Genomic DNA, 14,780 nt, shown 5'->3' on the forward strand with positions numbered 1-14,780 from the left:
TGCTCCTGGGACATTTCCACACTTTTTAACCTTCAGTCTGATTTGGGCTTGCTCAGTAAAATCCAACTAATGCTATTTCCCCCCCCCCCCATGTACCCAAAACCCGTTTGAATGTATTTTAGCAATAGTAAATTTTCCTTAACATTTCTTAGTGCCAAAGCACAAACATTAAGACCATATAAAATGAAACATGCTACATGATTTGCAGATTTCCTGGATGTCCCATAACATACTCAAAAAATTGAATTGACCTGGAGGATTTCAGCAGTGTATTTGACACTAACTAGTAAACCCACTACAACAGAAATGCTCAGAAGTATGGTTGCAGTCTTAACTTTTTACAACTGTATATCTCGCAGATTTGTGAACCCCTTTCTTACAAGCCTTTGTTAATTTGACTGACCACAGGATGAACAGCAAACTGCTACACCCTTTTAACTGAATCATGCCTCATGTCTTCTACAGTTTTTCACCACCTACAGAAAAGATGAGTCGGGAAGCACCAGAATATATTTGCTAACAATTTTAATATTAATAGTTGATAACAGTAATGAGAAGAGTCGAGGAGAGCATGGCCACTCTGGTCTGTGAACGGATGGTGTCCAGGGCTGGTGTGCTGGAGCCATAGTGGAAGAGAGGGTGTCTTTGGTCCGTAGTTTTGGGGATGAGGGGGAGGAATGTAAGGATCTAGGGAGATGACAGAAGGCACTTCTATTTTTAGAGCTGTCTCGGATGCATAGAGAAGAGGGAAAAGGGTTCCGATTCCTAGCAGGCGTAGAGGAGGCGGGAGGCATGTACAGCAGAACACTTTCAGAACCTCCCGGACGAGGGCATTCACGCACACATCCGCAAGGCCAGTAGGAGAACGAGCTGCAGTTAGCCAGTCCTGCATCGGTGGCCAATCATGCAAAGTTTGCAAGAAAAACACATTTAGCTCCTACATGTTTTTAGCAGTTTCAAGTGTAGTGAGTTTTATAGTGGGGGGGATGGGGAGATTGTTTTAACTTTCAGCCAAAAGAGATTTTACAAGTGATTTCCATTTCATGAAAACCTGTCTGTATTGAACAAAGCTGGGAAAATTCCTGACATGAGCATGAACTGTGAAAATCGAAGGCGAAGTAGCAAGGATTCAAACTTGCCAGAGCAGCTCGCAGTCTAGACGTACACATTCTGCCACAGACGAGAGATCAGAGGCAGCGAGGAAAGAAGGATAAGGCTACTGGCCGCAGAGCCCAGAAACGATGGAGGCAGTGAGGATGCAACTGTGCAAACATCTCTTTGAAGGCAAAGGCATCCTAAACACAAGCACACAGTCTCAGCAGTTATTACCCTATTTTTCCATTACATATTGCTTAAGAATGAGGCCAGTTTGCTGATCGCTGATCAATCCAGCTTTAAAACAGCACTCAGCTTGGCATCTAATTAAAAATGACACCTTGCACCTCAAAGAACAGGTTGAGCCCTTAAGAGCAGACAAAATAAAAAAAAAACATCTAACGTAAAGTCTGTGGTTACAAATAAATGGAGTGGACTCCTGAATGTTAGGCCAAGAAGGGATGTATGAGGATTAAGTTATTTCCTACTCTGACTCTTGTTAATCCTAACTAGTGCCAAGCCAAGAAGAATTCAGCCGTTACTTACAGAATGTAAGAATGAGCAACAATGCAGAGAAACACTGACTGGCAAATAACCATATCTGCAAAACTAGCTTTAAGAATAACTGAACAGCAGATGCATGCACACAGATCCTTGCAACTGCCTTAAAGATGCACAGCTAAACTACCGCTGTGACACTACACATTAATTGTAGAATGATTCAACTGAAACTAACATTTCTAACATAAAATCTAACACTGCTGCTACATTCTAAAAAAGCTGGATATCTGCATTCAGTTGTTCAAGTTCAAAATAAAGATCACTGACCTCTACTAAACATGAGCTATTTCTTTGCAATTTGCTACCTTCAGTCCACTTCCTCCCCCACCCCCAAATATTTGAGATGGCTCCACATCCAGTGTGACAAGACGCTTTTCTCTTCAACCTTGTAACACCAGACTGTAACACAAATCGATAGCCAAGCAGCGTAAACGGGATAATCATGGTGAGGTAAAGTTCACCCTGTCCTGCAGAGGATCACTGCTTCAAAAGCATGCTCTACGTAGTGTGGTATTCTCTTCATTCACCATTTCCCACACTAGAACAGTCAGACATTTCCAAAGAACAAAACCGATCTTCAACATAAACCCTGACTCCCATCAAGAACAGGGAACTTCAGTTTTGGGATTAGAACTGTTCTCGTCAAGTTGGTCTTTCGGACAAATAAAGCAGTAGCTCACTGCTGGGCTTTCGGAGGCCATGGTGACCCGATCGCCTGCTTGTCGGGAAGCCTGGCACATGCATGCCTCTCCAACTGAAGAACCGAGCATCTTCCAAAAAGACTGCAGGGTGTATCTAAAGCTCATGGCGCTCAAACGGCAGACATCTCTCCCGAGGGCGATCGCACACGTCCGCAAAAGGCAACAATTTTAGCTAAAGCTTGATGAGGCAAGGCAAACAGGAACAATGCAATGGCAAGTGCCTGCTAGTCTAGATGAACATTCCTGTGGAGGACATGGAGACTCCCAGCATAGACGCACTCCGACCGAGACCCCCTTTAATTCATTCAGGTGCTTTGCAAAGCTTCGATACAGGGGGGTGAAACTCCAGTCCTGCAGGGCAGCAGGCAGCCCCCCAGATTCCAGTGACAATCCTGCACAAACAACCGGAGTCACTGAACGGCAGAGGTAAGGACTCAAAACACGCAAGCATGGTGGTTCTATAGGAGAAGAGTTTGAAAGCCCCGTGACGTAGGAAAGCAAAATAAATAAGGGAGGTGAGGTTACAGACGTGCACTGCAGTTACTAGCTTAGTGAGAGGCAAAAACTTCAACTTGGCCATTTTACTGGACTGATGGGGAAAAAACTCCATCCCACTGGGTAATGTAGGGAGAGGAAGCGACAGACAAAGCAAAGCTTGAGTAAAAATGGAAAAAGACCCCCACCTCCCCCCATTAGGTGGCCTTTCAAATGTGCACCTATACAAATCAACACTCACAGAGCTAAAGCCAGAGTCTGCAGTTAAGGATTCTTATACCGGGTAACTTCGTGCCAGTTCCCACCCAACGCCAGCAGGTGGGGGGAGGGCACCGGACCGTGTGAACAGCAGCGACTGGCACAACCATGACGGCTCTCCTGACAGGAGGGAGCAGGAGCAGCGGCAGAGGAGCAGGGGAGAGGGAGGCGGGGCGAGAGGACCGAAGGCGACACTACAGCTCGGAGGATGTAAACTGGAGTTGTTCTGGAACTTCATCAGGCGGAGGCGCTTTCCTCCAGTCCCGGGGAGAGGGGCGTGTCAGGGGCAGTGTGTCCGGGGGGGGCGCTGGGGCAGCCCGTTGGGGGTGGGCCGGTCCTGGTGAGGGGGCGGGGACTGGGCGGAGCCGTTGCTGGAGGGCAGGGAGGAAGAGGAGGTGGGAGGGGCAGCCCCTTGGCCTCGGTTGCCAGGGTAACGATGGCTGGTCCGGTTGGGGTTGCGGTCCGGGTGGGAGGCACTGTTGGACTGCTGCTGTCCTCCAGGCTGGTAGCCATGGCCTGGCCTGCGATTGCCTTGATAGCCCTGTGGGAAAAGGAGAATCCTTGTTATGGACCAGCACAGCAGGAAGGTTCCATTAAATCTCATCTTGGAACACAGAACAAAAGCTAGGGTTCATGAAGCTGCGAACGGGACTGAAAGTTCGTTTCAACCAAGGGAAATGCTTCAGATACAAGCAGAGACAGAGGCAGCTTTTCACACAGAAGAGCTGCAATTGTGTGGCAGAATGCAGATCTCAACTAGGATAATTTGAGATCTGCCAACGAATAAATACAGTGTCACTTCTTGTCCCACCCTTGAGATATCTGCAGATAAAGATGGGAATGGCATTTTACTACATTTCTCCAATTGTGTGTGGCCAGTAGGACTTCCTTCCAAAAAATCTGAATCTTGATCTCCTCCATCTCAGAGGGATTACAGTTCAGGGTTGAGGAATGCAGGGAGGGAGAGCAGACTCCAAATCTCCACCTGCAGTCTATTTTTTGACTTCTCTGTACCAGCACAGACTCCTTTCTTCTTCTTGGGGAAATGCAGTCGGAGCAGGGAAATGACAACCCCAGCTACGAAACAATCGATCCTTTGACGACAGGCTGCCACCTGATCCTTTTCTCTTCGAGGCCAAGGGCTGGGCTCAGTCGACAGGGTGAAGGCTCGGCCAGGCCCACATTCAACTGGGAGAGCAGGGGGTGTCTGTGCGGAAGATCAGCCGGGTCAGCGCTCTCACCTGTCTGTGGGCCGGAGCGGGGCGAGCCCCGGTCTCTCGGGGGCCGTACCCCGAAGCCTGGGGGAGGGGCGGGGGCGGTCCCTCGGGGGTCCCGGGGCCAGTGAGCGAGGAGGAGGCCGAGCTGCAGCGAGAGCGACTGGAGTACCCCGTCTGAGGATGGTACACTGCAGACAGACGGCAGAGGGGGAAGACTTTCACAGACGCACCCGACTCCCAGACAGGTCAACAATTAGGACCCATTGCTTTAAACAAATGCTTTTTTCTTCTGTGCATAAAAAGGTCTTCCAAGCTAATATCCCGGCTTCTTAAAGGAACCGTCTGGATGAGATTAACTTCTCAACTGGCCAGGAAAGGTTGTATGGCCTTCATTTGTCTGTAATCATACCTCATGTAAAAGCAGTGTACTGTTACAGCTACAAACTATTTTAATAGGACACCAAGTCAGCAAGATAGACAAGTTACATCTCTGTCCAGTCATATACGCTGCAGTGAGGGCCCTGGGTAACCGGGTTTCCAGATAAAGAACAGGAATTGAGAGGAAATGGATGTAATTCTGAATATTACAAGTGGCGTTTCTGAAGGAGAGAACCACTGACTGGGCTGTCCCAGGATCAACTCGGGCTCCAGCCATGGTGTGGCATCACACAGGAGCCTCATGCATTTAGATACCACTTTAACTCCTCCCCCAAGATATCTGTCCCAAAAAGTAATTCCAAAAGAAGGGAGAAGACTGCGAGAAAAGGCGACAAGAACCCCAAGAGCCCAGCCTGCAGGGGGCGTACCTGATCCGAAGGACATGATGCTCTTCTTGGCCGGCTCCAGCTCGTAGGTGAACTTCACCGCACGGCCCAGGTCTTCATCGTACTTACGCTCGCTCACAAAGTGCTGCAGAGGAAAGGGTTGGGGTGGCGTTATCTCCGATGACAGCTCCGGATTTCCAGACTCCAATTTCTGCCTTCACCTCCCACTCTAATCTCTTAGCAAGCTAGTCTCTCGTCACAAGGCCTGTTCTTGTATACTGGAGGCTGGAGCAGTGCCCATCTAAGGTAGCTGTAGCTCTCTGCGTTTGCTCAGAATCACATCTTGCTGGATCTCACACCGAAGACCACCCTCGAGTCTGCGTCCCTCCAACACTTATCAGAGCAGCTAGTCTTGTACGTACACCTCCACCACACAGAGCAGAATATGCAAAAGAGCAATGAAACTTATTTTCAACCTCACTATCTTTTATGTCACCAAGCTCCCGGCGATTGTGTGCTTTTGCAGAAAGATCTGCAGTGTTGGGAAAGGGGTGGAATGTTGCAACTCACACTCACACTCACTGCCCCTTGCCCCTCACTGCCCCTTGCCCCTTGCCCCTTGCCCCGGGGCGGAAGGGACGCAGCCACACTCACCTTGATGTCGGCACGCAGCTCGCTCAGCTGCTCCTCGGACATGGAGCCCGCCTGGTCCGTCAGCCGCCTCAGCATCTCGGCTTTCTTCTGCCTGCCATCCAGGATCGCCACTGCAACACAGAGCGCCCCCCCCCCCATCAGGAAAACCACCGCACTCCCACTGCAGGGACCACCAGGGCGACTCCTGGACCAAAACGCATCTCGATCTTGACCAAAGATTATCCAAGGGCTTCCAATCCTGATGGCACTGGAAGTCAGCCCAGGACTGCTTCAAGGATGGCAGTGGAGAGCAGGTCTGAGGCAGTGAAGGGCAGCTGCGTGCAGGAAGTTAAGTCCTCACATTGAGGGTTGTGCATAGTGCGAACAAACTGACCAGCCAGGCAAGTCACAGCTTAATGAGCTTACTCCATAAATAACTAACCTTCTCACTAGGTGTGGAAACCTTGTGCATCAACAGATGTTAAAGAATTTCAGCAAATGATGCCCAAAAATGCACAACATCTCTAACTGCAAACTACTACAGATCAAATAATGATGAAAGCATTTACATCACTGGAATGGTAAATCGGAGTAAGAGCTTGAGACTTTCAAGCAGGACAAAACAATTCTGCTTAATGCTTTGCTCTCCGAGATGATGGCATTTCTTTAAAGCTGAAGTTCAGAAAAGAGCACCGAGGTGGGCGAGGGGCATTTAAAAACTGGGAAGACATTCAAATCTACCAGTAAATGAATGACCCACACTGGAGCAGTTAGACGAAATGAACGCAGACTAAAGCCGAAATCATTCCAGGTCAGGACAAAGCAGCATGTCTAAGGAAATAAAGAGATTTCTCATCCAGACGGAGAGGGGGAGGGTAGGTGTGCCCTGCCTGGCCAGAGGAATGCTTGGCTCTTGACTCTCAGGGAATAGTGTGCTGCCACTGTGCACAAAGAGCTCATTCACAGCCCCGACACCTGAGACGAGCACCATCCTCTCGAACACACCCACCACAGAACAGGCCAGGCACCAGGGAGAAACCCAGAGCACAACAGTAGCACTTCATTCATCCCAGGATCATCTATTTGGAACAAAGATTTTCCCCAAGGTCTTGTGCATCCATATAAAATGAGGCCTATTCTCCAAGGTCAGCAGGCTGGCTTCCGGTAAGAGCTGTTTTCGTAACTATTCTGCCCGTTTTAGGTCATGTCTGAAATCAAGGACAACAGAACAGCTTGGACACAGCGCAGAAGACAAAACGACCCTCAGCCAGCATTGATGAAAGCAGACCACACTTCACAGGTCTGGTGAACACGGGTTCCGAAGGCGTTTACTTGCATTGGCTGGAATGGCACAGAGAGACGTATTCCACGGATGTCTAAAGAGGCATAGTCTCTCAGCCACACGAGAGATTTCAGCAGAGGAGGGTCTTATATCATGTGTATAACACAGTGAGGAAACGAAGCGAACTTTGGCATTTCTTGGGCTGAAATCTAGTTCTCAGAATCAAAATGTAACTCTGCACCGCAGTTAAGGGAAAGCCAAGGAGCAGAATTTAAGTGTTTAGATAAAATTAAATATATATTAGATAAGGTCAAATGTTTTTTAACAAGTTTCTGAAGTGGTGCATTTTAGTTTAAGGCCATATCCTGTAAAACGACTACGTGGGCCTAACATCTCTGAAACGATCACAGATGCAACTAAACCTTGATGAATCAAATGCTCCTCCAACCGCAAATGTCAGGGGAAAGAATGAGCAAGAAGAAATCTTTGTTCTTGAGCTGAAAAAGCCCAGGCTTGTGGTGGACTTCAAGCGTGCAGCAGAACTAGGAGAGGGGGCGCTGTTTGGATACAATCAGCTGGGACAGTGTCACAGAACAGTTCATACTCACTGGCTTCTGCTTTGACCTTGTCCATTTCTGCCAACAGGGCCACCTCCCGGTCCATCAGGCTGCAGGGTGCAGAGGAGACACTGTTAGACCTCAGAGACACGCCACGCGACGTGGAGCAGCAACGTATCGTTTCAAACAGCAGGAATGCCCACTGGGACACTGGCATTATCTCAAGCTAGAGACTGGACTCTGAAAGTCACACGGCTTTAAATCCGACCCTCAGAGTGCAGGCTGGACTCTGTTGTCCACAAACTGTAGCAGAGCCAGCCGGACCCAAAGCCCGTCACGGTGCCCTTGGGCTGGCAATCGGAAGGCATGCCCAGGGACCACCCTGGCATGCAGTGTCGAGTGTGCCCAAGTGGCCAGCAGGTCTGCCGTTTGCACTGTGGACTCGCAATGCCAAGAGATGTGGAGCACGACAGCGCAGTCAACAGCTCTCACATGCTTGTGGAAGGGTGCTGAGGGTGAGCAGAATATTTAAACATGGCAGACAGAATGAAACAGTATGAAGAACGGAGATTTCAGGACTTAATTGCTTCCGATTTAGTCCCCATTACAAATAAGGGACACTGAAGCCCAATTTTAGCAGGGTCAGGATTTACTTGGCTACCAATAGGAGAGGAATCACAGGCATTTTAATTCCATCGGCACATGCTCGTTTCCCCAAGGCAATAAAAACAGGAAGGATTTCCTTTAACTCCAGTTAAAGGAAATTGGATCAATCAAGTGATTAAAAACCTGAGCCGAATAAAATCCCCACAAGATCTTGCTGGCCTGCACGATGGGTCACTGGCCTACCAACAAGGGCCAAGAGAGCCCTTAAAAACGATGCTCTGAAGCAGTACAGGGGCTGGCACGGCACACTGACCAGCTCTGGAGCTCTGCGAAGGTCTGCTTCATTTTCTTGATAGAGGAGTCCATCTCTTCCTTGACCACCACTCTGTATCGCGTGAGTGAGGCTGTGCAGCGCTGCAGGTCCTTGACAGACTTGTCTATGTTGGACGCTGAGGGACACAGGAGAAAATGCATGGATTGGCAGCAGGGAATCCCGTCTCCTTATTGCTAATTAACAGCCAATAAAAGCACAGTATCTAAAGCAGGGACAGAACACCAGTCCTGTGGTTTCATTTCAGATTCTGGCAAAAACAAACCTTTTGATTACTTCAGCTGATCGAGATATTAGTTCTCTAGAATCAGGCCCGATGAGAGGGACCAGGTACGTTCTGGGGATTACAATCGAAAGCTAAAGGAGCTGATCTTGAACCTAGGAGCTCAGGGCATCTGAATCAGGAGGAAGATGAAGAGCAGGTGTGTGCTCTCCTGTGCACAGAGGATTGTAGGTCCAGGACCAAGCCCTTACCCATGGCCTCCATCGCTCTTAGAGCTACAGGCGAGCACTGGAGCTAGATTAGCCCAACATTCTCAGTCAGCTGCTCAGAACATAACGACGTGGAAGAGACAGTATCTCCCTGCTACATCAGGCCAGCAGGAGCAGCGGTATGGCTGGGCACAGGACTTGACCATATCCAGAAACACACCCCGAGTTTCTTAGGGAAGGGACCTTTTCCCAGGTTAATTATTCCCCTACATTTCTCATTGCTTTATTGGGGTGGGCAGGGAATGACCATATAGTCACTCATTTACGGCATAATCCTTCCCTCCTGTGCTGGAGAAAGCTGAAGGGGGGAGGAGGGAGAACAGGACTCAAAACTTTCCCGAATTTGAATTCATTTGCTTATTCCATTTGTTTACTTTTCCTCTTTGGACTGTGGCATGCCACAATAAACACTGACTCTAGATACATCCAGTGGCTTCGAGAACTTGCTCAACGCAAATCGAGGTACCGAGAGAGACAAAGTTACTCGGTGTTAATGAAGCAGTTTATATACTGTACACCTTTCATTTCCTGTTAGCGGACGCCACTGCTTTTCTGGTTCTCTTGCCGAAAGCAGGCCGACCAGCTGCCTGCAGGGGACTGGTGCTGAACTCTGCGTGACCTGTGGCAGGCCTTGAAGCTCAGGAAGGAGGAGCGGAGATGTCCGTTAAGCCCAGAACTGAAAGTGACCCATGTGGGCAAGGCAGTTCAACTCTCCATGTTGCTTCCTCCTGCCTGATCCTCCTGGCGCCTTGCACTCTGAGCCAGTAACGGAAGACACACCGACCAATTCAGCGCACGCAGCCTGGGCCAATCTTACTCGTGCGGTTTCAGCTGCACCGCACCGGCAGTTTCCTCGCTACCTGTGACGTGGCCTGGACTCCGCGGGCATGGAGAAGCGCCTGTCGGAAAGGTCAGCCAGCAGACGGCGGCTCGCTTACCGATCCGCTTGCCGGTGGCCGAGGGGTGCTGGCCGTCCTCCGGCAGCGCCAGCGAGAGTGCCGACGATGGCTGGGAGCCGGGCCGGGACCGGGGCTTGCCCGCCGAGCCTCTGGGGAGATGGTGCGCCCGGGGCACATGGGCATCGGCTCTGGCCTTGCCATCCTCCGCTTCTGTCCCTGCGGGAGAGCCGTTCAGTCCTGGTGAGGCACAGAAAGGGCTCACCTGATCTTGCAACGACCCAGGGGTAAGAGGAGATAAAAGCCCACGCGGAGCCCCTCGCCCCTGTACGTGACCCTGTAGGAGCCATGAAAAACGGGGAGCTAGGTGGTCGGTCAATCAGCAGAACTGCAGAGCCAGAAACTGGGTACAGCAGTCGTGTTGGAGAGAGAAGTACAGGAAGGAAGTGGGGGCAATCCAGCATGACAGTCCTGCAGATACCCAGACAAAGAGGACTCGCTGCTTGCTCTGCTGCTTTGGAGAAGGAGTACAGGTTTAGATTTATGACCCAACGCCAATTCATTATTTCAGGGCTTTTATGGCAATTTGTAACTGCCTGGCTTTTGTTTCTGAACCCCCAACAGTCCTTTTCCAGCAATCTCCGACGGAAGGCGTACATGCAGTAATGTTCAGTACTGCCAACAGTGAAAACCAGCTGCAAGGAGGATCAACTCTGCTACTCCGACACATCGAGAAGGAGAACCGTGTGGGAACTGGACCCCCAGGGCCAGGGGGGCTGGTCAAGATCTCTCTTCCTCCAGCAGCCAAAAAACACAAACTTCAAGTTACCCTGACAACTAGAAAACAGACAGCTGCTTTTTTTTGCCTGAATCTGGATAGACAGTTCTCTGCCTGGCGGGCTGACCAACCCCAACAACTGCCCTGGAAACAGCACCAAGCGTTTCACAACCCTCTCGATGACGATCCAGCGTGGATCCCCTGGGAACAGCAAGTCTCCCAAGGGAACCGGTGTGGACCGTTCCTCCCCAACCTGTCGCCGGCAGGGCCTGACCGCACTTCCGAGAGGAACCCCCACCACTCCCTCCTCATCGCACGACTCGCGATCCACCCAGCCTGCCGTCCGAGTTCAGACGGCCTCAGCTCGCAGGAAGCTAGAACTTGACTTCTTCCTGGGGATTCTTCCAGTTGCAGCGGTAAGCAAATATTAGGATTCACTTAGGGCCTCGAACCCAGTCATCAAGCTGCACAGCAGCAATCAGCAATCAGATTCCAGCTGGAAACGGTTGCTCTCGACCTACTGCGTCTCCCGGCAGCTGGCTTTAGCCTACCTTAGGAACGCCGCCTCACCTGTAGTGTCGGAGAGGTCCGGGGTGGCCGGTTCCGAGTCCAGCTCGGCCGTGTCCAGCGAGACCGAGTCCATCTGCTCGCTCAGGGAGTCCGCCGAGTCGCCGTCCAGCGCCGAGCCGTTGGCGTGGAAGCCGTTCAGCCCGTCTTTGTCGGTGGGCGTGTCGGGGGGCTGCGAGGGGTCCCCCAGCCCGGGCCCGGCGCCGCTCTCGGCCTGGGGCTTGGGTTTTTTCTTCTTCTTGGGCTGAAACGGACAGAAAGGCTCAGAATTCCAAGACGCCTCCTGCCCCTCGGGTGGACCTTGGTGCCTGAGCCCGGCTGGTCCCAATTCCTGTCGTGTGAGCTCTGAACTCCCCCGGAGAACTAAACCCTCAGATGACACATCTGCACAAAGGGCTTCACCCTTTTCAGCTTCCGGTTAGACAAAAGTAGTGCTGGCTTTCAGAAAAGTCCTCATTCAGGGGAGGAATTCTGGAGCTCGAGCCCAAGCAGACTTCATCCCGATCAGGGAAATGTCCGAGCAGAGAATTTCCAGAGGACTGCGCACTATTAATCGGTTACCTATTGCGGGTTGTTTAGATGGGTATAAAGCAGCAGCAGCAGCTCGTTAAACAAGCTGGGGACAGACTGACCAGAGCTCTGTTTGCTGAAGGTCTTGCCAGCAGCACTGCTGGAACCAGGGACGAATATTAAGAACAGTTAATAACTTTTGAGTTGGAAACAATATCCAGATGGGACAGAGGTGGAGAGGACCAGGAGTCTAAACCGCTGGATAAGAATAAGAAGCATCTCTTTTTTTTTTGGTTAAATGTTCCTAAATTGAATTTCCTCTGCGATATAAGAGCCATTGTATTGTTCTTCATCGGGACAGTGAACACGAGCCAAACAAGTCTTGAGTGACGGGCTGTCCTACAGTCTTCCCCTAATTCCAGCTGACAGTACTTTGCAGTGTGCGCAGGACTGTCAGAGGCCTCGCCCTGACATCAGTGCAGAGGGGAGCGCTAAGTGAGTCCTGCACGTTCTCTGCCAGGACCTGGATGCAGATCTGGTGCGGCTGCTAGAGCTTTTATCGATGCACTGTCGCGCAAGGACACCTGTAAAACCCTCTCATTACAGGAGGCTGCGTATTAATTCAGATCCTTTGCATTTGTCAGAGGCGGAAGAGCAGAGCTGGCGGGCTTGCTCGTGCCCGTGGAGAGAGGACTGGAGGCTCGGACCCCCCCAGACAAGCCCTCATTAGCACAGGCCTCCTCCCCCACACTAGTGACGTGACTGCTGTCCGAGCCATCATGGGTGCCTCCACCCCACTTCTCAGAACAGGTGCCGATGCTCGGCCATCCGCTGCTCAAGACAGGGCAAGCAAAATGCACAGTAGGTGAATTACAGGGGACGGATGAGCATAGCTGCACCCCATCTTTGGGGCAGAATGTCTCGGAGCCCAACCCCCCCCTCCCCCGAGTGAAACATCAGTTGATCCTGCCAAATCCCGTTTTAAGGCATTTACCTTCTTTTTCCCAGTGACATTCCATTCCTTCAGGATTTCCACAGCATAGCCTGAAGGAAAGAACCAAAAAAAAAAAAGCACGCATGAAATATTCAGAAGGAAATCCACGCATCCCTCAAGTCTGGCTACCGGAGCTCAACACTGCAACAAACGCAAGAACTGCAACCTTTAATTATCACATCTCAGCATGGTTAAGACCATCTCAAAAAGAAATCTGAAACATCCCACACGTCACTCGAAATGAAAAGTGTATCCGAACCCTGACTGAAGGGCCATTTCAAGTTCGGAGCACGGACTCTGCTTTGGGCTTCGAGCACGATGGCAGGACAGGAAATGGGCTCGCAGTGAGACCCTGAGCACTTCCCTCTTTATCCCTTCATCCCCTCACCTCCTTCCAGCACAGCCGAGCCGGGGACCCTTCTCCCGGTGAAAAACACCGGCTCTAAAGCAACAAGCCTCCAGTGAAGGCGCCGAGCTCTGCTCAACAAACAGGACTGGAAACCACTACAGGGATCCACTTTCCGCTTTCAATATTTCAAAAACCCCCACCTCTCGGCCTGTCCGCACAGCATCTCCGTAAGTCCCGACAGAGGACTGCGGCTCTTCCCTCTCTTCTTGTGAGCCACGAAACAAGATTAAACCCCCGTCACGCAGGGAAGGTGTGGTATAAACTCAAACGCTGTACTTTCACAATATATTTAAACGCAAAAGGCTGAGGACTAGGGCTGAAACAATTATTCAATTTTTTTTGGACATATTTCCATTTGATTTGATGTTGATGTTTCGTTTACATTTTCAAACTCCAAACCTCCAACCCTCCGGCGAGTGAATGACGTGACCTGAAGAGGACGGCAATGCTGCTACAGCGTCGTGACTAGAGAACGGGCTGAAGAAAAAACAACAGTGGCGGAAAGTTCCAAAAGAAGCAAAGTGCGGGAACATTTTCTTAAAACAAAAGAACAAACAGTAGCCTGCAGAATATGCACGGCTGATTTAGAATTCCATGACATGCGAGCGTGGAAAGGAAACATCCAGGTGTGGACGAAAACACACTGGGTTAGTCACTGAACTGGGGTAACTGCAGAATAGAAAACCGATAGCCTGGTTAGCAATCAACATTTGTGCAAAAGGGTTACTCTTGGCAAATTCAAATCGCAAACCTTTCATTACTAAGCAACTAGGTGTGGAGCTGTATTTAATTGACAAATGCATGGCGCTCGGTGGCGTGGGCGGTGTTCTGACAAACTGAGCTACCCAGTCCTGCTAGCCTTACCAACACCCCTGAAGATCACCGTATCCTGTCAGAGTATACGGGTCATGAGAATAGCGTTCTGAATAATCAGAAGGATTTAGCAACGGCGAAATACCACAAGCTCCCACTGGTTTGCCTGTTGACCTCAAGTTAGCAGAGTTGCGGTTCAATGCTATTGCAGCATATTTTCGGTTTGCTGAACCCTCACCATATGAATTTCAAGTGACTTATTTGAGTTTATTTTGAACTTATTTGAATCCTGTTTTATTTATTATATTTAACTCTGAACAATCTTGAATTTTATTTTTGCACAAAAGTTTTAATTTAAGTTTAAGAGTCAAAGACAATGCAGTAAGAAGTAAGAAAATGTTAATGAAGTTGATACTTTTTCAAAGTTTTGTGTTTCTCGTTATTTCATGGAATAAAGGTATAATGCTGATGAACAATGCCAAACATTGTCACAGCCTTTCTCATTTATAAGTTGCAGCTAAGCGTATGAAATCGGTGTAAAATTCGCCTGAATAATCGCTGATCAAAATATTCACTTGTTGCACTTGTTACTGAAGACCCAGTGTGACCTCAGGCGATGACGGGTAAGAAGCCGAGTCACCAGTGCTGTCAGGGAGCCTTGTTTTCACGCCCTTGCTTCCCGCACTTGTCTGACACAGCGATGACGTCTGTCAGCTGCCACTCCGATTCCTGGCCCTGACGCAGGCGGAGAGGAAGAGCCACATCTCCCCGCCCCCGGAGACAGCTTCAAAAATGCCTCTTGTCAGAGGTGGAGCATTGAA

The 14,780-nt window shown here is 50.0% G+C and overlaps 1 protein-coding gene across 2 annotated transcripts in view; it reads right to left on the bottom strand.

Annotated features, from left to right (window-relative positions):
* Window positions 1-512: 512 nt before the first annotated feature.
* Window positions 513-14,780, bottom strand: part of spats2 (spermatogenesis associated serine rich 2) — a 33,225-nt gene continuing 18,957 nt past the window's right edge. The window contains exons 6-14 of one of the 2 annotated variants that reach the window (XM_088916415.1): window positions 12,738-12,787; window positions 11,237-11,477; window positions 9,931-10,107; window positions 8,483-8,618; window positions 7,615-7,673; window positions 5,746-5,855; window positions 5,134-5,236; window positions 4,352-4,515; window positions 513-3,651 (exon numbers count right to left, since the gene is read on the bottom strand). In XM_088916415.1, coding sequence (XP_088772541.1) covers window positions 3,391-3,651; window positions 4,352-4,515; window positions 5,134-5,236; window positions 5,746-5,855; window positions 7,615-7,673; window positions 8,483-8,618; window positions 9,931-10,107; window positions 11,237-11,477; window positions 12,738-12,787 — 1,301 coding nt within the window. In that variant the 3' untranslated portion in view covers window positions 513-3,390. Of the gene's footprint in view, window positions 3,652-4,351; window positions 4,516-5,133; window positions 5,237-5,745; window positions 5,856-7,614; window positions 7,674-8,482; window positions 8,619-9,930; window positions 10,129-11,236; window positions 11,478-12,737; window positions 12,788-14,780 lie in introns of both variants that reach the window. The other variant, XM_088916407.1, reaches the window with a different exon arrangement.

This window comes from Atractosteus spatula, chromosome 1, assembly GCF_055471065.1.
Source record: "Atractosteus spatula isolate fAtrSpa1 chromosome 1, fAtrSpa1.hap1, whole genome shotgun sequence".
In the NCBI taxonomy this organism is placed as follows: domain Eukaryota; kingdom Metazoa; phylum Chordata; class Actinopteri; order Semionotiformes; family Lepisosteidae; genus Atractosteus; species Atractosteus spatula.